At 39.7% G+C, this 23,111-nt stretch overlaps 1 protein-coding gene across 3 annotated transcripts in view; it reads left to right on the top strand.

Annotated features, from left to right (window-relative positions):
• Window positions 1-22,682, top strand: part of cdm (importin-13-like protein cdm) — a 79,746-nt gene extending 57,064 nt beyond the window's left edge. For 2 of the 3 annotated variants that reach the window (XM_076198695.1, XM_076198696.1), the window contains 11 exons: window positions 1,652-1,831; window positions 2,065-2,317; window positions 2,457-2,638; window positions 6,618-6,782; window positions 9,299-9,442; window positions 10,551-10,655; window positions 10,774-10,911; window positions 11,168-11,384; window positions 13,499-13,660; window positions 13,853-14,024; window positions 20,695-22,682. In XM_076198695.1, the coding sequence (XP_076054810.1) occupies window positions 1,652-1,831; window positions 2,065-2,317; window positions 2,457-2,638; window positions 6,618-6,782; window positions 9,299-9,442; window positions 10,551-10,655; window positions 10,774-10,911; window positions 11,168-11,384; window positions 13,499-13,660; window positions 13,853-14,024; window positions 20,695-20,803 (1,827 nt within the window). In that variant the 3' untranslated portion in view covers window positions 20,804-22,682. The remainder of the gene's footprint in view (window positions 1-1,651; window positions 1,832-2,064; window positions 2,318-2,456; window positions 2,639-6,617; window positions 6,783-9,298; window positions 9,443-10,550; window positions 10,656-10,773; window positions 10,912-11,167; window positions 11,385-13,498; window positions 13,661-13,852; window positions 14,025-20,694) is intronic. The other variant, XM_076198697.1, reaches the window with a different exon arrangement.
• Window positions 22,683-23,111: the final 429 nt, after the last annotated feature.

Here is a 23,111-nt window from a genome sequence, read left to right on the forward strand (position 1 = left end):
AACTCGAGTCATAATTATTGTCAGATGACATTCTTGATAATTGGTGTCTATATTTTCACTGTCTGGAGATCTACAGCTGCACATTGACTGGCAACAATCGCTGGGCCTTCCCATAGATCTCTCTGGTTGTAGGATGAAACTTTGGACAATTGTTTGTGTTGGGAGCAGTTACTAGTTGTCAGCTGTATATGAAAAGGTGATGGAAATACAGTTGAAGTTGATAGAGATATTTTGGGCTAGTCTGGAGAGTGTGCCAGTCCATGGGGCTTCATTTCCAGATGAAGGTAAGGGTGGCCATGGGTTTTGAAGAGTCAGGGAGATTTTCCAATGTCTGTCTTGTAAGACTACTACCAGCAGGTACCTGCTATTTGTCCTTTCAGATGATATTATTATGTATGTACATATACCAAAGGCTTTTTCCCCTTTATACAGGAGGTAGCCAAAAAACAAAGGCATAAAAACCATTCCCACCCATTCCATCCCCAACACACTCCACTCCCCTCCACCCTCTTCCCTCCCTCGTATCTTGGCACCTCCTGGATGATGAGTCATCCCTGCATCTCGCCCACTGCCCTGGGTCAGAAGCATTTGTTATCTGTTATGAAAGTAAAAATTAACCTGCCTGTAGTTCAATTGAATTTTTTCTATGTGTATATTTTGAGTGTAGTTTTCTTGTGACTAAATTGGTTGTGTCCAAAGAATCAAAAGAAATATATGCTTTTTACTTGGCCACCCTTCATATAAGGAGAATTAAACTATTTGTAATGTGTGTATGTAATCAGTTGCCTCAAGTTTCACCAAGTGGAAAATCTGCAGCCCCATAGTAGCTAGCAACAGTCCTCAAAACCTCCCACAGATCTCTATGGGAAGAAATTTTGGGCTGTTGTCTGTGTTGTACCACAGGACTTTTTGTGTCACTGGCTGAATGATTTAGGGAGAGGAGAACAATTGTCATCTCTTCTTATGTGAAAAAGTGCAAGAAATATAGTTGAAATTGACAGGGGTATCTTGGGCCCAGGCTGTTGATTATCATTCCTTTGTGGTTGCACCGTCTGTTGAGGTGAGGAGGTTGACAGGTTTTGAAAATGAACAGCTTCACTGTCCATCTTCCGGTACAACCACATGCAGGTACATTGGTCCCTGCATGTAAGTATATTTTGACAAACCTTCCAGGCCAAACTTATCTATTTATTAAATGCCCACAGATATGAACCCATAAGAGATGTTTCCAAGACAGTTTTATGAACCTGCCTACATCGAGGTTATCACTTAGTTCTAAATATCAACAAAGAATCAGGGTGGAAACAGGTGCCATATGTCCCAAATACAAACACCACACAAAAGGCACTGCTCAACATTTTCACTACTCTTTAAGTGATTGACTTAGCTACCTCCCTTATAAAGGGGAAAAAGCCTTTGGTATATAGATCTATCTATATATCAAGGACTTTTTCACCCTTCTCATCCCTGTGTCCTGCCCCCCTGAGTCAGAAGCAATGCATCAAGACACAGTACATCCACAGCAAGGCTGATTCATATAATCGGGACCATAGAACCATGGATCTCCTGCAATAGACAACCAAGGCAACTGATTGATTGGTCTTATTATGTGAATATGATTAAAAAACTGAATCTTTCTTTTTTTTTTTAGGATGACATAATGACATTTGAAGGGGATCAACTGACAGAATTGCTACAATTGTTTCGTGGTGTATATCTGAAGCTAGTAGATACCTTTATTGAGAAGTCCCTCTTGCCGCCTGATGGTGCATTGTCGTCAGAAGAAAAAGAGATGTTTAGGTGTTATAGGCAAGATATATGTGATACTTATGTAAGTACTACTTCTCTTTTAAATTATTTTACTCACTTGCCTGTGCAGATGCAAAATTAGTTATTTTGTGTATTTCTGGTTATGGAAAGGATAGAGATTTTGATCAATTTTACCTTTTGAGAAGAGGAATCTGAAAAAAAGGTATTCTTATTTATTTTTTATTTATTTATTTATTTTCTTACTTTCATTTTCTCTCACTTTATATTCTTACACATGAATTTTTTTTTCCCCAGATGTATGCATACTTCATTCTTCGTGGAGATATGTTAAGCCACCTGGAAAGTCACCTACAAAAGGCAGTTCTCAAGATGCAGACTGATCCAACTGACTGGCGATATCTAGAAGCAATCCTCCATGCCTATTCTTCAGTGGCAGAAACAGTTGCAGAAAGTGACAATTATTATGTCCCTAGATTTATTCAAAGTATTCCACAGATTCCTTTTGCAGATAATGTACAGCTTATATCTGTGGCTTTGACTACTCTAGGTAAGGTGTCATTCCCATCATTTGATGTAAAGGGTTATATATGTCTAATTAATTTTCATTCAGAAAAATTAAGGATCTGTGAGTATAGTCAGATTGTATGTGTTTTTATTATGTTAAATGTTTTCTTTCTCCACTGCAGGTGCCTATGCGGATTGGTTGAATTATCACCATGACAATTTACAATATGTAATTCCTCTAATGGTTGCGGGCTTGCTCAACACATCCCTAGTGGGAGCAGCTTCCCAGGCCTTAAGAGATCTTACCCTTGAATGTCCCTTTACAATTACACCTTTCTCGCAACAAATACTTTCATGCTGTCAGGTTTGTGATTTGTGATTGTGTTATAATAGTACATTTTCAGTAAAGTAATGAACATTTTAGAGTAGATATCAGCTTGTATATATGTTCTAACCTGTCATAAGAAACACCTAGATTACAGAGATTGACTTGAATATTCATTGAGACTATTGCCAATTGATTTTACTTATCTGAAGAAAACTTGCACTCAGTATGTTTACATTGACAAACACACACACACACACAGTGAAAGGTGGAGAAGATCAATGGGGAAATGTATTACTCGACATGAACATGGAACATACAATGACACAATGGGTGAAGGAGAGCACCAGATTTAGAAATAATAAAGAACCATCAAGACTAGATCAAATATTTATGTTAGAACCTGAAATAGTAGGCAAAATTTATTACAAGATATCAGTTGCGAAGTGATCATATACTATTTGAGTTAGAATTAAAAGAGGAAACATGAAGAGAAATGAGAAACACAGAAAGGGCAGACTGATGTATGGCAAAGCAGACTTTGACAAACTTAAGAAAAAAAATTCTCGAAGTGAGCTGAGAATTTTTTTTACAAAGGTGAAACACAATTGGAAGAAAAATGTATGATTCTGATGATTTATAAAGGAGTGGAAAAATATTTACCAAAGCAAAAACAAGGGTGTACATAAAGTGCTGGTTTAATAGAAGGTGCAGTGAAGCAAAAGATAGAAGAGATAAATCTTGGAAGAGATGGAGAAAAGACTAGAAACCTAGAAAGTGGCAATCATATGTTAACCAATGGAACAATTATGTAACATTACGTAGGGAAGAAAAGTGTAAATATGAGAAAGACATAATAGATAAATGTAAAGATCAACCAAAACTGTTCTATATATATGTAAATGAGAAACTGAAAAACAAGCAGGAAATAGTGAAACTACACCAAGGGAACACTGAATACACAGAAAATGCCAAAATGGTGGAAGTTATAAGCAAACATTTTAAGTCCGGTTTCACTAGAGAAAAAATACAACATTGAAGGGAGAGAAGGTAAATCATGAAGGAAATAATAATATGGAAAGAAATGAAGGATCAAATAATGAACCTCAATGTCAGAAAATCACATGGCCCGGATGGAATAGCAAATTGGATATTAAAAGGATGTAAAGTCCCTCACAACAATTTTTTAAGAAAGATGGAAACTATAGGAGGGTTACAAGGTAAACCACTGAAGTGGATGGAGGACTTTTTGCATTGAAGAAAAATTAGGGTAGTGCTCAGAGAGAAGACTTCTACTTTGGTAGAGGTAATTAGTGGAGTCCCACAAGGATCAGTGCTGGCTCCAATAATGTTTGCCATTTATGTAGATGACAGGGATGAGGGAGTGGAATGTTATATGAGCTTCTTTGCAGATGAGTATTGAATTGGACTGTGAATCATTAGAGAGAGATCTAAACAGGGTTTGGGAATGGAGTCAGAAATGTGAAGTGGAATTCAACACTAAAAAATGTAGCATAATGGAGTTTGGAAAAAGTAAAAAGAATTATATTTGGAAGATATAAAATTGGTGAAAAAGAAGTTAAGAAAGAGGGATCTGAGAAAGACCTGGGAGTGATCATCACAAAAGATATGTCCCCCTGACAAACATATAAACAAGATTGTCAGTGAAACCCACAACTTACTAAGAGCCATAAAAGTGGCTTTTACCTACTTGGATGCAGAAATGGTAAAGAAAATACTAGTCACAATGATAAGGCCTAAATTGGAGTACACAATGACACTGTGGTCACCCAATACAAAAAATAATGTAAAGAAGATTTAGAGAATCCAGAGAGCAGCTGTGAGGATGACCCCAGAGCTGTCAAAATTCCCATATGAAGAACAGAGGAGAGAAAGAGGTGATGTTGACCATCTATAGAATTCTGAAGGGCATGGAAATCCTTGACAGAGAAGACTTACTACATACATACATATACCAAGGCTTTTTCCCCCTTCCAAGGGAGGTAGCCAAAAAGGGAAAGGCATAAAAACACTCCCACCCATTTCATCCCTAAATACACTCCACACCCCTCCCACCCTTCCTCTCATCTGAGCACCTCCTGGATGACGGGTCATCCCTGCACCCTGCCCACCGCCCTGGGTCAGAAGCAGTGTCGCAAGACACAGTACATCCACAGCAAGGCCGCTTCATTTAATCGGCGACCCCCCCTCTCCGTCCCCCTTTGCAAATAAGGCGAGGACGGGGAGAAATCCCTTCGGGCTGCGTCAAAATTTACTCACACATACTACCCCACCCCCCACCCCCCCGCCCATTCCTCCTCATGCAGTCACAACATCATCCATATACAACCATTCTCCACTCACCTCTGTCTTCCGTCCTCTCCCTTCCTTCCTCAACAGACATTCCCCTCTTCCCCAAAGCCCCCTTCACCCCATCCATCCACCTCATCCTAGGACGTCCCCTCATGTTCACTCCCTCCACATCTGCCTTCCATACCTCTTTTACTAGTCTTTCTTCACTCATTCTTTCCATGTGTCCAAACCATCCTAATATTCTTTCATCGACCCTATCTCCCAAATCCTTTTTCACCCCTGTTCTCCTCACCTCCTCATTTCTCACTCTATCCAGCCTAGTAACCCCCACCATACTTCTCAGACACTTCATCTCAAACACATTCAAACTCCTTCTCTCTTCTTCTCTTATGTTCCACATTTCTGCCCCATACAGTGCTGTTGGCACAATCACTCCTTCATACAGTCTCCTCTTCGCATCCATTCCCAAATGTCTATTCCTCATTACACTCTTTAAACCACCAAGGCATTTACTCGCTTCTCTCAATCTACATTCTACCTCCACCTTCACTCCACCTTTTCCTGCTACACTTGCACCCAAGTATCTAAAACTATCCACTTCCTCCAGTCGCTCTCCCTTAATGTTCACTTCCAGTCTACTGCCACTTTCACCCCTTGTACATCTCATCACCTTACTTTTACCCACATTTATCTTTAGCTTTCTTCTATCACATACTCTCCCAAACTCTGCCACCAGCTTCCTCATGGAAAGAAGCGGACATGGAAAGAAGCGGACAAATATAGAAGGTACCTGAAAAAGAACAGCTTTCCCCACAGAGTGGTGGATGTATGGAGTACATTGGATGAATAAACAGTGTGCAAAAACAGTACAAGAATTTAAGAGCAAACTGGATATGGAGAGATACAAAGACGGGGCACCACAAGCTTAGCTCTCCTTTCCCATAAGATACATATGAACATACATATACCAAGGCTTTTTTCCCCCTTATAAGGGAGGTAGCCAAAAAAACAAAGGCATAAAAACCACTCCCACCCATAAGATACATACATACATATACCAAGGCTTTTCCCCCCTTACACGGGAGGTAGCCAAAAAGAAAAAGGTATAGAAACCACTCCCACCCATTCCATTCCCTACATATTCCACTCCCCTCCACCCTCCTCCCTCCCTCTTATCTTGGCACCTCCTGGATGACGGGTCATCCTTGCATCCTGTCCACTGCCCTGGGTCAGAAGCAGTGTCGCAAGACAGCACATCCACAGCAAGGCCGCTTCATAAATTTGGCGACCCCCCTCCCACCTCTCTGTCCCCCTCATGCAGAAAAGGACCAACACCACAAACACTGCCACCACCATTATCATCACTACTTTCCATGTATCTCCACTTTTCACCACCAACACTACCAACACCCACCACCAGTACCACTTAAAAAGGCTGAGTGAGCACACCCACACCATGAATAAAACCCATTTAATCATCCCTTCCACCACAGCACTGGGAAACAAATAGAATTTTAAATAAAAGTGAAATCGTGCTGGTTGTGTGTATTATACTAAAAGTAATAAGATTTTATATATATATATATATATATATATATATATATATATATATATATATATATATATATATATATATATATATATATATATATATATATATATATATATATATTTATAGAGTTAATCCATTTTCATTCTTATCCAGCGAGCCCTAGAGCAGAGCAGTGTGGAGTCAGCGGAAACAGAGCGAATCCTCACCATAATTAGCAGAGTCTTATCAGTTGGTATGGACCATGCTACCATCATGACCTACCTCAACACTACACTCACCCCATACATTTCTAGACTCAGTCATCTAAAGGATGTAATGGCAAGTATTTTAACTATTTTGCAAGTGTATTCTCTGTTCATATGATTGTAAAACATATGGGCCTTTGGGTGGGCCCACAGGTCACTACAAACACACACATAGATACACATACACTTAGGTCCTTTAATCCAACACTCCCCAACCGCCACTTAGGTGGACGTTTGGGCCCAGGACATAAACCCACATCAGGAATTGATCCAGGACCTAAAACACCACCAATTCCCGAAGTTGGTTTATGTCCTGGGCCCAAATATCCACACAAATGGCAGATGGTTGGATTGAGAGACCTAGGTGTACATGTAACCAAAAGGCTCTTTCCTCTGTTAATAGGGGATGGCTGAGTCAGAGTACTGTTCTATATTTTCTTGTGAGAGGATGTGGGGTGGGAATTGGTTTAACATACTTTGGCTCTCAGCCTCTGTGGTGCTGTGTCTTTTACCCACACAGAAAAAATGATAATGAATGAATAAGTAAAATAAAATAGATAAGTAAATAAGATTAAATCAATAAATGATGATGATATTGTTGCCCCTCCAGTCTTAATTTCTTATGGATGAAGAGACATTCCTTTTTGCTGCCACACATGCTCATGTCAGAGGTAGTGCAGCAAGACACAGTACCAAAACAAGGTCTCACAGCTGAAACTGATTCACCCCCACCATTTCATTCTATGATGAACCTCCTTTTTTCTGTATCATTTCCTCAGCCTGTGTTGTTGTTGGAGGTGGAGAGAGTGAGTAGTTTGAGGTAGGGGTGGGACTTTGCCAAGGATGTGTCATGTTGCCATGGCTGTTCAATTTATGCATGGATGGGGTGGTGCAAGAGGGTGATACAAGGGTAGTGGGCCAGGGATTGGAGATGGTTGGGAAAAATTAAGAAAAATAGGAGATGGGGCCAGTTGTTGTTTGCTGATGACATTGCGCTTGTGGTGGGATCAGAGTAGGGATTGGGGAGGTTGGTGGCACAGTTTGGGAAGATGTGCAAGGAAAGGAAATTGATGATGAATGTGGGTAGAAGTAGGGTGGTGAGATTGTGTGTGTGGGGGGGGAGGATAGCAGCAAATTGGAAGTGTGTATTAAGGGAGAGAGGCTGGAGGAAATGGATACTTGGGGGCAAATGTGGCAGGAGAGGGGGTGGGAGTGGAATGTAGATTGAGAGAGGCAGGTGGGTGCATTGGTGGATTGGAGGATGTAATGAGAGGTAGGCATTTGGGAGTGGATGCTGAGAGGAGATTGTGTGGAGGGGTGGTTGTACCCACGGTGCTGTGTGGAGCAGGGGTGTGGAACATAGGAGAGGAAGAGTCTGGGTGTATTTGGGGTGAAGTGCCCGAGTGTTGTGGTGGGGTTTGGGGGAGGGAAGCAAGGGTGGAGGGGGAGTTGAGGGGTTGATGAGGTAGTCTTGGGATGGTTTGGGCACATGGGGGGAATCAGTGGGGAAAGGTTGATGGGTGAAGTGGATAGAGTGAATGTGGAGGGGCAAAGGTGAGATGGATGGATGGGGTGTTGTGAGGGAGGGGGATGTCTGTTGAGAGGGGAGTGGAGGATGGGATGGGTGGAGGGTGGTTGTGTGTGGATGATGCTGTGGTGCATGGGAGTAGGTGGGGGCTGGGTGAACAATATTCTGATGCAACCCAAGGTGGATATCTCCCCATCCTCTCTTTTTCTGCATGAGTGGATGGAGAGGAGGGGTTGTTGATTGGGTTGGGCAGCCTTGCTGTGGATGTGCTGTGTCTTGCTGCATTGCCTCTAGCCCAGGACAGTGGGAGAGATGCGGGGATGGCCTGTCGTCCAGGAGGAGTCAAGAAAAGGGGGGTGGGGGTGGATTTATGTTACCTCCCTTGAAAGGGGGAAAAAGCCTTTGGTATATATATATATATATATATATATATATATATATATATATATATATATATATATATATACAAATGTGGATATATATATATATATATATATATATATATATATATATATATATATACACATGTGGATATATATATATATATATATATATATATATATATGTGTGTGTGTGTGTGTATTTCCTCATCCATTTGCAATCTCTCCATTAACACCTGTGTTTTATCCTTTCCCTTTCATCCTTGACAGACTTCCTCTTATTGACTAGAAACTTGTTAGTGGAGAATGTAAGGGTGGCAGCACATTAGGCATCTCTCACTAGCATACTACTTGCTTTTGCTACTCTGAGTAGAAATGACTTCAGTTATGATCTTTAGTTTTTCAAATTTCCAAATGTCAAATTGCTCATTTGTCATATAGTGAGAAGCTGAATGACAAACTAAGAGAAGTTAAACCTGTACAAATGTTTGATACAATGTTGAGATTTTGTCCGGAAGTATTGAATATTGTAACTGAAGTCATTTCTGCTCAAGCAGAGCGATAAAAGCAATAGCTTGCTAGCCTAGTTTACCACCTTAATGTTCATATATTGTGGAGGAATATAATTTTTTTCAATACTTTATATATTTTTTCTATTTTTGTTTTCCCATATTTTTCCAGGATGGTGGATTAACTAGAGGACAGCGGGCCGAGTTGGTTTCCATTTTGAAATTGCTCTCATGTCTTGCTCGACATCTCAACCTCAACACAGCTGCTGTTGATGAAGATGAAGAGGAGGAGGATTCAACAACAAGACAGTCGAGGGTAAGGATAGGAGGAGTGTTGTTTGTGCAACAATGGTAAATAATAGTTGATGAAGCATTCACAGTTTTTATTTCACAGGAATATATTTATATCAGAACACACTAGCCCACTTGTACACACCTCAAGGTCTCGCCTCCAAATGACTAATGCACGTCACCCTAGTTATGGAACGGCGTGCCCGACGGTTGCTTTCACTCAATTGTTTACAAATAATTCCTTGCACACAGAAAATAACATACACTCAGACTAATACATTTATATGATTTAATAATAATAATCTATTTTCCATTCATTCAACTTCTGCATTTACAAAAAATAGAAATGATAATTATGTAAACAGAAATGGCAATTATGCATTCTTCTGAAAACTTCCATACTTGTTACACGTACGTACATACACACACATACAATTACGCATCACTTTTTAATTCCTATAATTATACACAATGCTAACAGAATTTATAATGATTAATATATACTACAGGAGGGAAAGAGGCAGATTTTTTTTTTTGCCATGCCCCACCTACTCACCTTTAGATTCCTGATATCCCCCATGTGGTGATTTACAATTCTTATCATTTGAAAGGTAAACTTCACTTCATCTGAAAAAGCATAAGACCTTGGTTTAAAACCACTTCAAAAGAACAAGGCATCAATGAAAAATAAAAAACAAAACATATTGAATAAAAAAAAATAAAAAAAATTTGGCCCAGACTTCCTTAGTTGCCCACAATTGCCCACCTGAAAAAACTAATTGCCTACTTGTACATTGAGAAGCACTGTTCCATGCTAAACTCAGTTACTCCTAAAGTATCTGGAGGTGAATGCAAAGAGAAGATTGTACATAAGAACATAGAACATAAAAATGAAGGAGACTGCAAGAGACCATAAGGCCTACACTAGGTAGTTCCATGTCCATTACCACCCGTCATCCCCCATCCATAAATTTGTTTAACCTTTTCTTAAAACAACCATTTGCTTTAGCATTCACAACATGGTTATTAATTATATTCCATTCATTGACCACTATTGGTAAACCATTGTATTGAGCAGAGACTTGGACTATTTTTATTTATTTATTTACTTATTGATTAATAATTTTTTGCAGCTGATGGTAGCAGAGGCTCAGCCACTACTCTTGGTGCTGCAACAAATTATGCCTCTTATAACGCAGTTGGCTGCCAAAGCATCCAATGACCCAGAAATCATTGAGGTATTTAGAATAAGACTGATGCAAAATTTCTTGTCAACAAATTGTCTTGATCTGCAAAAGCATTTTTGTTTAACACTGATTTATTACTTTTTCTTGATTTGTCTTGCTTGCTTTTCAGGCTTTGTGTAAGCTGTTGAAAAATAGTGTAAGTACCTTAGTTGATGACAGCATAGCCTTATTGCCATCAATCCTAGAAAGCATTCCCCAGCTTTATGAAGCTTCCCTCAATCCTGCGATATTAGACCTTGTCAAACAGGTGGGTTATTTATTTTATTTATTTGTTTATATTTTATTTTATTATTTATTTTATTTATTTATTCTTTTTTACAAGATGATATAAGGATGTATAGGTTATCTGACTTAAGTTTTATATCTGCATATGCATCAAATCACTCTAATTTGTTTACCATTATGTTTTGTTGCTAACTAGTTGGGATAGTACCAGTTTATATGAAAACAAAGAAATAGAAATATAATAACTCTAATTAATTCATCTTATTTATTCTGTACAGCTCGTCATATTGTTTGGTAAGGACACTACACAGGAGGGCAACATGAAGGTGCTATTGCGGATGGTGGTGGTCACAACACTGCAGCGGGCTTCAGGAGATTTGTGGGGCCAGACAGATGCGGTGCAGGCCTGCCTCCTCCTCCTTACTGCCGTCCTCAAGAAAACGCCACATCTCCTCATGCAGGATGCTGAGGATTTGACACCACTGTTTCACTTAGGTACAGACATATACCAAGGGCTTTTTCCCCATTACAAGAGAGGTAGCCAAAGTCAAAGGCATAAATCCGCTCCCACCCGTTTCATCCCCACATACTTCACTCCCATTCTCCATCCTTCCCTCCCTCTTTTCTTGACTCCTCCTGGATGACAGGTCATCTCTGCATCTTGACCACTGCCCTGGATCAGAGGCAATGCAGCAAGACACAGTACATCCACACCAAGGCCACTTCATTTAATTGGTGACCCTCTCCATCCCCACATGCAGAAAAAGAGAAGACAGGGAGAAATCCGTTCGAGCTGCATCAAAATATCATGCACACGCACTCCCTAACCCCCCATCCCCCCATCCACTCCCTTCCATGCATCACAGCATCATCCATACATAAACATTCTTCTGTCTTCTCCCTTTCTTTCACAACAGACATTCCCCTCTTTTGCAATGCCCCTTTTACCCCATCCACACATCTCATCCTTGGTCGCCCCCTAATGTTCACTCCCCCCCATCTTTGCCTTCCACACTTCTTTTACTAATCTTTCTTAACTCGTTCTTTCCATGTGCCCAAACCATCCCAATACTCTTTTATCAACCATATCTCCCAATTCACTTTCCATCCCTGCCCTCCTCCTTACCTCGTATCTCACTCTATCCAGCCTGTTAACCCCTACCATACTTAGACATTTCATCTCAAAATACTTAAACTCTTCCTCTTTTATGTTCGATGTTTCTACCCCATTAAGTGCTGTTAGCACAATCACTTCTTTATACAATCTCCTCTTAGCATCCATTCCCAAATATCTATTTCTCATTACACTTTATAATTCACCAAGGCATTTACTTGCTTCTCTCAATCTACATTATACCTCCACCTCCATTCCTCCCTTTCCTGCCACATTCACACCCAAGTATCTAAAACTATCTACTTCCTTCAGTCTCTCTCCCATAATACTCACTTCCAGTCTGCTGCCACTTTTGCGAAGGCTTATGGGAGGATCTTGATTGAGAGGATTAGGAGAGGAACAGTGTGGATTTAGGACAGGTAGAGGTTGTGTAGATCAGATTTTTGTGGTAAGACAGATATGTGAGAAAGCTATAGGAAAGAGTAAGGATGTTTTTTTGGGCTTTTATGGATCTGGAAAAGTCTTATGACAGGGTAGACAGGAAGGCACTGTGGGAGGTTTTGCAGATATACAGGATAGGAGGAAAGCTTCTAGGAACTGTCAAGAGTTTTTACGAGAGTAGCAGAGCATGTGTCAGGATTAGAAATGGAGAGAATGAGTGGTTCGAGGTAAAGGTGGGACTTCGTCAAGGATGTGTTATGTCGCCCTGGCTGTTCAACTTATACATGGATGGTTAAAGAAAATGGAGAAAAGTGGGAGGTGAGCCAGTTGTTGTTTGTGGATGACACTGCACTTGTAGCAGGATCAGAGGAGGGATTGAGGAAGTTGGTGACAGTTTGAGAGAGTGTGTGAAAGAAGAAAGTTGAAGATGAATGTGGGTAACAGTAAGGTGATGAGATGTACAAGGGGAGAGAGTAGCAGCTCTCCAGAGGTGTTTTATTTTATTTATTTATTTTTTATTTATTTTTATTTATTTATTTTATTATTTTTTTTAATACCTCCAACTTATGACAGATTCTGAAGATGGATGGCAAGGTGATAATTCTCTTTGACTATCTTGCAGGTACCCATTGTTGATCCCTTTCACCTTTCGAGAGGAGAGATCAATATATAATGAGACATAATTTGTAAAAAGTTTGGTTTGGTTCAAAGATGCTTGACATATTATGAGATTATCAGACCTTTATGCATAGTTTATTTGCCATATAAAGGATCAGTGAATGTTAATGGTAGTGATTCTATAAGATGAATATCCTCCCACTTCTCACTCCTGCAAGTTAACTTCCCAGAAAGTAAATGTCAACACTAAGATAGTTTGGAGGCAAGTTTACTTTTTTGTTGAGGTTGGGCAAGTAGTGGCCGCTATACTAACCCTGTGTTAATGAGGCTTTAGGACCAAGCCCAAGGTCTCTCCATCTATGAACTTTGATCCCACCCCTCACTTTTTTTTTTCATCTTAATCTTATTTAGTAAAATATTTTGTCAAATATTGCAGGAGTTGAAGCTCTCAAACTTCCTGAAGATTCTACCATCAAGTGGGCAGGGCAGTTCCTGAGCAGCTTTGTTTTACTAAGTCGAGACCCTTCCTGTGCAGGACTCCATCCCATTGTTTCCCATAACATTGAAACACTTGTCCGTACTCTCATGTTCTGTATATGTAAGTATTCGTTCTTCCTTTTACAGTTGGGCTGTTGTCTTTCGTAATTATACCAATAATGTTCATACAAGTGCCTTTTCCTCTTAGTCTTACAGTTGGACTCTGTCTTCTACATTTTTATACCCATAGATTTTATACAGTTTGCTGAGGAATAAAAAGACTCAAGGTATTGATGGTGATCATGCTTTTTAGGTAATTCACCTCGCCATAGTTTGTCCTCCTTTGGTGATGTGTTAAGTGCCACGTGCAAGATGTATGGTGATGACCTTGCACGCACCTTCAAGACCATACAGGCTGATGAACCTTTCCCCTCACCCCGTGTCAATGCTCAGCAGAAGGAAGAATTTGCCAAAAAGATATTGAAGTGAGTTTTGTTATTAGGAACATTGTAGTACATATTTTCAAAAACCAAATGAAAGCATACATCCATCTGAAATTAACTTGTTGCTATTTTAGCATCTATTTATCTTTATACTAAGAACCTGCTTCCCATTGTATGGGAGGTAGCCAGCCAAGGCATGTACACTCCCATCCATCTCCCATTTGTAAATTAAAATGAGAGATGGATGGGAGACATTTTAGTATATTGAGGAACATACAAGGCTTTTTCCCCTTTACAAGGGAGGTAGCCAAAAAGAAAAAGGCATAAAACCATGCCCACCCGTTCCATCCCTAAATACATTCCACTCCACTCCACCCTACCTCTTAACTTAGCACCTCCTGGATGACGGGTCATCTCTGCACCTTGTCCACTGCCCTGGGTCAGAGGCAGTGTTGCAAGACACAGCACATCGACAGCAAGGCCGGTTCATTAAATTGGCGACCCCCCCCTCTCCATCCCCCCATACAGAAAAGGGTCATAATTGTCTCCAACCTCACAGCAGAGATCAGAGGCAGGACCTGTAGCCAGAGCTGGTTTACCCCCTACTGCTTGATTATATAGCAAACCCTCCCACCCTAACCCCAAACCATGCGTGTACACAAAAACACACACACACATGTCAGTCACAAGTCCAACATGTGATCCAAGACCATGGTGAATCACATAGAGATGATTTACTAAAGTGGGATAAAAGAAAAACAAGAGGACATGACAAGAAACTTAAAAGGGATAGTTATAGAAGAGATGTAAAAGAATAGTTTCCCACACAAAGTGGTGGATATCTGAAATAAATTGGATGAGGAAACAATGAGTGCAAAAACTATACAAAAATTTAAGGACAAACTTGATGCTGAAAGATACAGATATGGGTCACTACGAGCATAGCTCTCTTCCCGTAAAATACATGCATGCAGATATATAAATGGTAAACTAAAAGACAAACGTGAAATAGTGAAACTGTGTGAAGGAAATAAAGAATACACAGAAGATGTAGAAATGGCTGAAGTAATGACAAGACACTATTAGTCTGTATTTACAATTGAAAGCCTACAAATGTGGGATGATGGGCACCAAGAAGGACCCCCTAAAATGAAAGAAATAATGGTGACATGGAAAGAAATAAGGGACCAAATAAGGAAACTCTATGTCAGAAAGTCTCATGGACCAGACGGAATAGCGAACTGGATATTAAAAGAATGCATAGATGAACTCACAGATAAAATACACAAGATAATTGACTTCACTCAAAGAAGGAAAAGTACCACAAGACAGGAAAAATGCTAATATTGTACTAATATATAAGGGAGGTGAAAAAGAAAATCCAACAAATTATAGACAGTATCCCTTACAAGCACAATTGCAAAAATATGCAAAAGAGTTGTCAAAAATAAATGAACTAAACACTTGGAAGAGAACAAAATACTAAACCCCAACCAGTTTGGATTTAGAAGTGGAAGATCATACTACAAACTTATGCTTTAACTCAAGATTGGTACATATAATACGAGAAAGAGATGGCTGGGCAGACTGTGCCTTCCTGGACCTACAAAAGGCTTTTGATAAAGTAATTTAATAAGTTTGAATGTGTTTGAGATGAGGTGTCTGAGAAGTATGGTGGGGGTTACTAGGCTGGATAGAGTGAGAAATGAGGAGGTGAGGAGGAGAACAGGGGTGAAAAAGGATTTGGGAGATAGGGTTGATGAAAGAATATTAGGATGGTTTGGACACATGGAAAGAATGAGTGAAGAAAGACTAGTAAAAGAGGTATGGAAGGCAGATGTGGAGGGAGTGAACATGAGGGGACGTCCTAGGATGAGGTGGATGGATGGGGTGAAGGGGGCTTTGGGGAAGAGGGGAATGTCTGTTGAGGAAGGAAGGGAGAGGACGGAAGACAGAGGTGAGTGGAGAATGGTTGTATATGGATGATGTTGTGACTGCATGAGGAGAAATGGGCGGGGGGGTGGGGGGGGGTAGTATGTGTGAGTAAATTTTGACGCAGCCCGAAGGGATTTCTCCCCGTCCTCTCCTTATATGCAAAGGGGGACGGAGAGGGGGGGTCGCCGATTAAATGAAGCGGCCTTGCTGTGGATGTACTGTGTCTTGCGACACTGCTTCTGACCCAGGGCGGTGGGCAGGGTGCAGGGATGACCCGTCATCCAGGAGGTGCTCAGATGAGAGGAAGGGTGGGAGGGGTGTGGAGTGTATTTGGGGATGTAATGGGTGGGAGTGTTTTTGTGCCTTTCCCTTTTTGGCTACCTCCCTTGGAAGGGGGAAAAAGCCTTGGTATATGTATGTGTAATTTAATAAGATCAAATAAAGTGGCCTTTGACTACATGGGCGAGGAAATGGTAAAGAGAATACAAGTTACACTGATAAGACCAAAATTAGAATATGCAGAGTCACCATGGACACCCAGTACAATAAAAAACATAAAGAAACTATAAAGAATTCAAAGAGCATTGATGAAGACGGCACCAAAACTTAGCAAGTTGACATACAAAGACTGGACAAACTAAACTTACTAACTCTGGAGCAAAGAAGAGAAAGAGGCGATTTGATAACCATCTACAGAATTATGAAAGTGATGGAAATCCTTGATAGGGATGACCTACTTAAATGGGACAGAAGAACCACAAGAGTACATGGGAAGAAACTTAAGAAGGACAGGTACAGAAGAGATTTGAAAAAGAACAGTTTTCCACACGAAGTAATAGATACATGGAATAAATTGAAAGAGAAAATAGTGAGTGCTAAAAATATACCTTATTTTAAGAAAGAACTGGATGCGGAAAGATACAACTGCGGGTCACTGTGAGCGCTCTTCTCCCGCAAAATACAACTAGGTAAATAAATACATGCACACAGGATTAAATTAATTAAATGGTTATCTGGTGGAAGAAAAAACAGATATAATGGGAATTATGGACAAGGTTTATATAACCACTGTATACAAAATAAGAGAGGAAAAACAGGGTAGAGGAGTCATGTTTTTGACTAAGAAGGGCTTAAATGTGACAAAGATCACAGAAGGAAATAATAATGTAGAATTATGATAAAAGTTGAAAATAGTGACATGAAAAGTAGGAAATTTGTGGTGATATACACTCAACCCTCAATTTAGTGGACCTCGAATTTGCGGACTTTCAATTTAGCGGACATAACACATCCCCACAAGCTCTACTACTCTCGTTAAAACTCTTGACTGCTCTTAATAGCTTTCCTCCTATATCTGCAATACCTCCCTCAGTTGAAGGTAGTGATATGAAAAGTAGAAAATTTGTGGTAATTTAAGTGCCCCCAAAAACAGGGTCTTGGAGAGAGATTGTTCTAAAATGTTAGAAGATACATACATACATACATATACCAAGGCTTTTTCCCCCTTTCAAGGGAGGTAGCCAAAAAGGGAAAGGCATAAAAACACTCCCACCCATTTCATCCCTAAATACACTCCACACCCCTCCCACCCTCCCTCTCATCTGAGCACCTCCTGGATGACGGGTCATCCCTGCACCTTGCCCACCGCCCTGGGTCAGAAGCAGTGTCGCAAGACACAGCACATCCACAGCAAGGCCGCTTCATTTAATCGGCGACCCCCCCTCTCCGTCCCCCCTTGCATATAAGGAGAGGATGGGGAGAAATCCCTTCGGGCTGCGTCAAAATTTACTCACACATACTACCCCACCCCCCCACCCATTCCTCCTCATGCAATCACATCATCCATATACAACCATTCTCCACTCACCTCTGTCTTCCGTCCTCTCCCTTCCTTTAATTAAATGAGATGCTGAAGGATGGAGGAAATGTGGTACTTATGGGGGATTTTAACTGCAAAGAAATCTGTTGGGAAGAGATGACAGTGAAAGATGGAGAGGATCTATGGGGAAATGTATTACTTGACATGACTATAGAACATATAATGGCACAATGGGTAAAAGAAAATTATATATTTAGGAATAATGAAGAACCGTTCAGACCAGATTTATTATTTGTGTCAGAACCTGAAATTGTGGATAAAATTGAATACAAGACACCAATTGCAAAGAGTGACCACATATTACTTGAGTTAGAACTAAAGGAGGAAGTATATAGAGAAATGAGAAATACAGAAAAGGAAGACTGATGTATATTAAAATGGACTTTGAGAAACATAAGAATTTTTTTTTAATTTGAGAAACTTAAGAATTTTTTCATAGTGTTAATGGTAAACTAAAAAACAAACAGGAAATAGTGAAACTACGCCAAGGTAATATGGAATACACAGAAGATACAGAAATGGCTAAAGTCATGAGCAAATGCTTCAGGTCAGTTTTCATTAGAAAAAATGTACAACATTGGGATGAAGGGAGAGAAGTGACCCCCCCCCCCCCCCCCCCCATGAGGGAAATTGTAACACTGAAAGAAATAATGGACCAAATGATTAACCTCTTCACTCCGGGCCAAAATCTCGCGGGCAGCATTAGCTGCCAGACGTGCGATGTTGCGTCATAATACTCGCATTATAAAAAATAAAGTAACCCCTGTAATGCTCGTTCTCTTTCACCCGTGAATTTTGATAACCATAGAAAATATGATGAAGCCAGTTTACAGAGTATGGGGGTCATGCAGGTACAACTACAATAAATATAATCAAGACGCCGATATGGCAGCCTCGTGTACCCACTTGCTCCTCATGACGCCTACGTAGGCGTCACCGTATGGAAGGGGTTAACCTTAATATCAGAAAATTGCACGGCCTGGATGGAATCACAAACTGGATACTAAAAGAATGTAAAGAAGAACTAATAGACAAAATATATGACAAGTTGCTCACTCAAAGAAGGAAAAATACCGATATCATACCAATATATAAAGGAGGAAACAAGGAAAACCCAACAAATTACAGATCTGTTTCCCTTACAACCAAGGTAGCCAAAATTTATGAAAAAGTTATAAAAAGTAGATGGATAAAACATCTGGAGGAGAACAATATACTAAATCAGAGACAATTCTGATTTAGACAGGGAAGATCACATGCCACAACTTTGATCTGTCTTTACTCAAAACTACTAGATATAATACTAGAAAAGGGAAAGATGAGCTGATTGTGCTTTCCTAGACCTACAAAAAGCTTTTAACGAAGTACCACACAAAAACTTATTAAGAAAACTGGAAACCATAGGAGGGATACAGATTAACTACTTAAATGGATGGAGGACTTCTTGCATGGAAGAAAAATGAGAATAGTGCTCAGAGATGAGTTGTACTTGGGAAGAGGTGATTAGTGGAGTTCCACAAGGATCAGTATTGGGTCCAATAATGTTTGCTATTTATGTAAAAGACATGGATGAGGGTGTGGAATGTTACCCGAGCTTCTTTGTAGATGACACAAAACTGTTGAAGAAAGTGAGTACTGAAACAGATTGTGATTTGCTGCAGAAAGATCTGAACAGGGTTTGGGAATTGAGTCAAAAGTGGGAAGTAGACTTCAACATTAAGAAATGTAGCATGATGGAATTTGGAAAAAGTAAAAACAGGATATCAGGACAATATAAAATTGGTGCAAAGGAAATAAAGTGGGATCTGAAAAAGACCTGGGAGTAATCATCATAAACGACATGTCCCCTGATAAACAGAATAGTCAGAGAAACCTACAACTTTTTAAGATCAATAAAGGTGGTTTTTACTTACTTGGATAAAGAAAATACTAGTCACATTGATAAGGCCAAAATTCAAGTACGCAGCAACACTATGGTCACCCAGTACCAAAAAGAATATAAGGAAAATTGAGATAAATGAGACTTATTGACTATCTACAGAATCATGAGAGGTATAGAAGCTCTTGATAGAGGAGACTTACTAAATTGGGATAAGAGAAATACAAGGGGACATGGAAGGAAGCTCCAAAAGGACAGTTATAGAAGAGACTTTAAAAAGAACAACTTTCCCCACAGAGTGATGGATGTATGGAACAAACTAGATGAAAATTAGTATGTGCAAAGACAATACACGAATTTAAGAGCAAATTAGACATGGCAAGATACAGAGATGGGACACTACAACCGTAGCTCCCTATCCTGTAAGATCTAGGTAAATACACACAGTGGTAGAGTTCCTGACTGTCACTACGGCAGTCTGGGTTCGAATCTTGCCCAGGACTGAAATAATTTCAGTATTGTTGTGCTGCAGGTCAATACTCCAACTCTCGTGGGTGGGAAGTTGTGGGTGCATGTGCATGTAAGGTCACAGCATTACCCATAGACCAGTCATATATGAGCTCTGAGCTCTTCCAAGAAGGAAATATCTGTCAATCACAAGTCCAACACATGATCCAAGACCATGGTGAATCACCCACATAAATTGAAATCAAGAAATTTACAGTGCAGACAAGAATATTTGTTTGAGCCATGGCATTTCCTCTTGTATTTACAACTACTCGCCACTCACTCCTATATTTTGGACTCTTCTTCACTCATCAGACCACTCTTGTATCCAGTGCCTCCATCACTGCCCGCATTCACTTGATAAATTTTAAAGAGCAAACAAAAAGAATATATTTTCAAGCCACATTTACAACCACTTCATTCACTCCTCTTTTGCACAGTCTTCCTTTGGCATCCACTCATGGGAAGTTAAAACAATATTGTAACTTGATTTATGTTTTTATTTATTCCAGAAATAGAGGAAGCAAAAAACGGATACAAGAAGCTGTGACGGACTTGGCTCTTATCAGTCGAGGGATAGCAGGCACTGAGTATGGATCACAGACAAGGGGCTTCCATTAATTCCATCGCCAAAAATCTGACCACTCCTCTCACCGCATCTCTCCCTCCAGCCAACCCCTGGGATAAGTTCCTCAAATGTGTCACACAGTGTTACATGTCAAAGTGTGGAAATAGGTCTTTCTTCGAAAAAAGAAAGAAGTCACCTTGGACTTTGTGCCTGTCCACCATGCAGCAGGGCTGCATGCCACACAAGCAGTTCCTGTCTGCATTACTCAAGTTTTTAATTTTATTTATCATTACTTTGTATCTATTTTCTTCATGTTTCTTCTCATTGTTCTCTTTTAATTTCATCCTTGCATTTGGAACTTAAGATTTATTGTATAGAGATTTGAATGTTCCTCACAGTGTAGGTTGTTGTAGATCTACATTTTGCTGTTAGGTGAGAAATGTATTTATCAGTACAAAATTACACTTTAACTTGCTTTCTTGCTGGGTGGAGCAGGAAAGTCTTAGGACATAAGATGCAGAATGCAATAGGGATTCTTGAAACTGAACCAGTGAATTTAGTTTTTGAAGTATGCATGGATGTTTAGAGATTTAAAGACTATTTTATGGAACTCTCATGCCTTGAACAGGTATTACGGCCAATTACTTATGACACTGAACCGTAAATTTACCTGGTGTTCTGCAAGGAGTGGGCTGGTGATGAGAAATGCCTGTGATCTATATATTTTCTTGTTGTACAATCTTGACAGAGGCAATAGTAGTACAGTGTCATTTTATGTGATATTGCATTTCTAAAGTTATTCCTTCTCATGCTAGCATGCTGTGTGTGTCTGCCTCCCTCCCTTTGCCCAGCCCTCCCCATCTCCTTCCCTCCCTACTCATAGTGTACTTATCCATCCTGCCACACATGGGAGTTTTTGATTGCTTTCGCATGTTAGGCAGAGATGATCACAATCCATAATAAGCAAATTGATCATTAGGGCAGCAGTTGTTTGGTAATGATATTGCTATGATCCAACAAAACAATGTCAGGGATAGGATGTAATTTATTTATTTTATTTTATTTTTTTATTCTTTTTTTCCAAGGCTTTCTCTATTTATTTTTCATGTTTGGCAGCATCACAATTGTGTGCTACTAAAAATTGTAATTTCCCCTGTGATTTAAATCTTTCGAGTTGTATGTGTAACTTCTACCAAGTTGCATGAGAAAGAAATGCACTCATTTCACAAACTTGTCTGTGTGATTGTTTACTTTTGTAATTGTGTGCATGTGTACATGTTCACTACAAATATATATATACATACATACATATACCAAAGGCTTCTTCCCCATTACAAGGGAGATGGCCAAAGTCAAAGGCATAAATCCATTACCACCCATTTCATCCCTACATACTCCACTCCCATTCACCACCCTTCCCTTCCTATTTTTAGCTCCTCCTGGATGATGGGTCATCCCTGCATCTCATCAACTACCCTGGGTCAGAATTAATGCAGCAAGATACATTATATATTTGTATGTGTATATAAGTATATATATGTATGTACATAAATATGCATATATTTATGTATAACATATACATATGATACATACCTTTATATTTTTTTTATGTATGTATGAATGTATATACAAGCAAATGCATATATTAACCCTTGTTTATACATTTTTATGTAATAGCAGTTGGAGGCAAGTGCACCTAGTAGGAGGCAGGGGTGCCTTCCTCCTAGAGATGGTGCTCTCTTTCTGTAATCCCAATTGGAAGTGCACCCTTGTGGTCTGGCTCATAGTCTTAAGTGCTCAGTCCAAGAGATTCAGTAAAGAGGATCCAGAGGCTATAAGTAAGTGTGTATATTTTATATGTGTGTTTGTGTGTGTGTGTGTGTGTGTGTGTGTGTGTGTATATATATATATATATATAAATACATATATATATATATATATATATATATATATGTATATATATATATATACACACACATACACACATGCATATAGTGTGTGTGTGTGTGTGTGTGTGTGTCAGGTCAAGCTGTTTGAGATCTGAGCTCTCATATGGGAGCTATCTTTTGAATCCAGCATGTGATCCAAGACTACATTCACCCAGATGTGTACATGTGTGTTGATGTGCCTTGGTCCGTCCTCCATCTGCTGATTCAGAGTTGCTACAGGAAGTCATATTCCAACAGTTAAGAAAAGAGTCTCTGAAAGAAAAAGTTTTATGAAAGAGAAATGGTTGTATGCAACAGTATTGATAGATCATCTAAACCAAAATTCTTACCATAGAGCAGCGCATGAAAAAGATAGGCACAGATCACAAAATGAACCCTTCACAAAAACAAAGAAATTGAACACTAGATCATC

The sequence above is a fragment of the Oratosquilla oratoria genome, chromosome 15 (assembly GCF_046742065.1).
Source record: "Oratosquilla oratoria isolate Oo_2021 chromosome 15, ASM4674206v1, whole genome shotgun sequence".
In the NCBI taxonomy this organism is placed as follows: Eukaryota; Metazoa; Arthropoda; class Malacostraca; order Stomatopoda; family Squillidae; genus Oratosquilla; species Oratosquilla oratoria.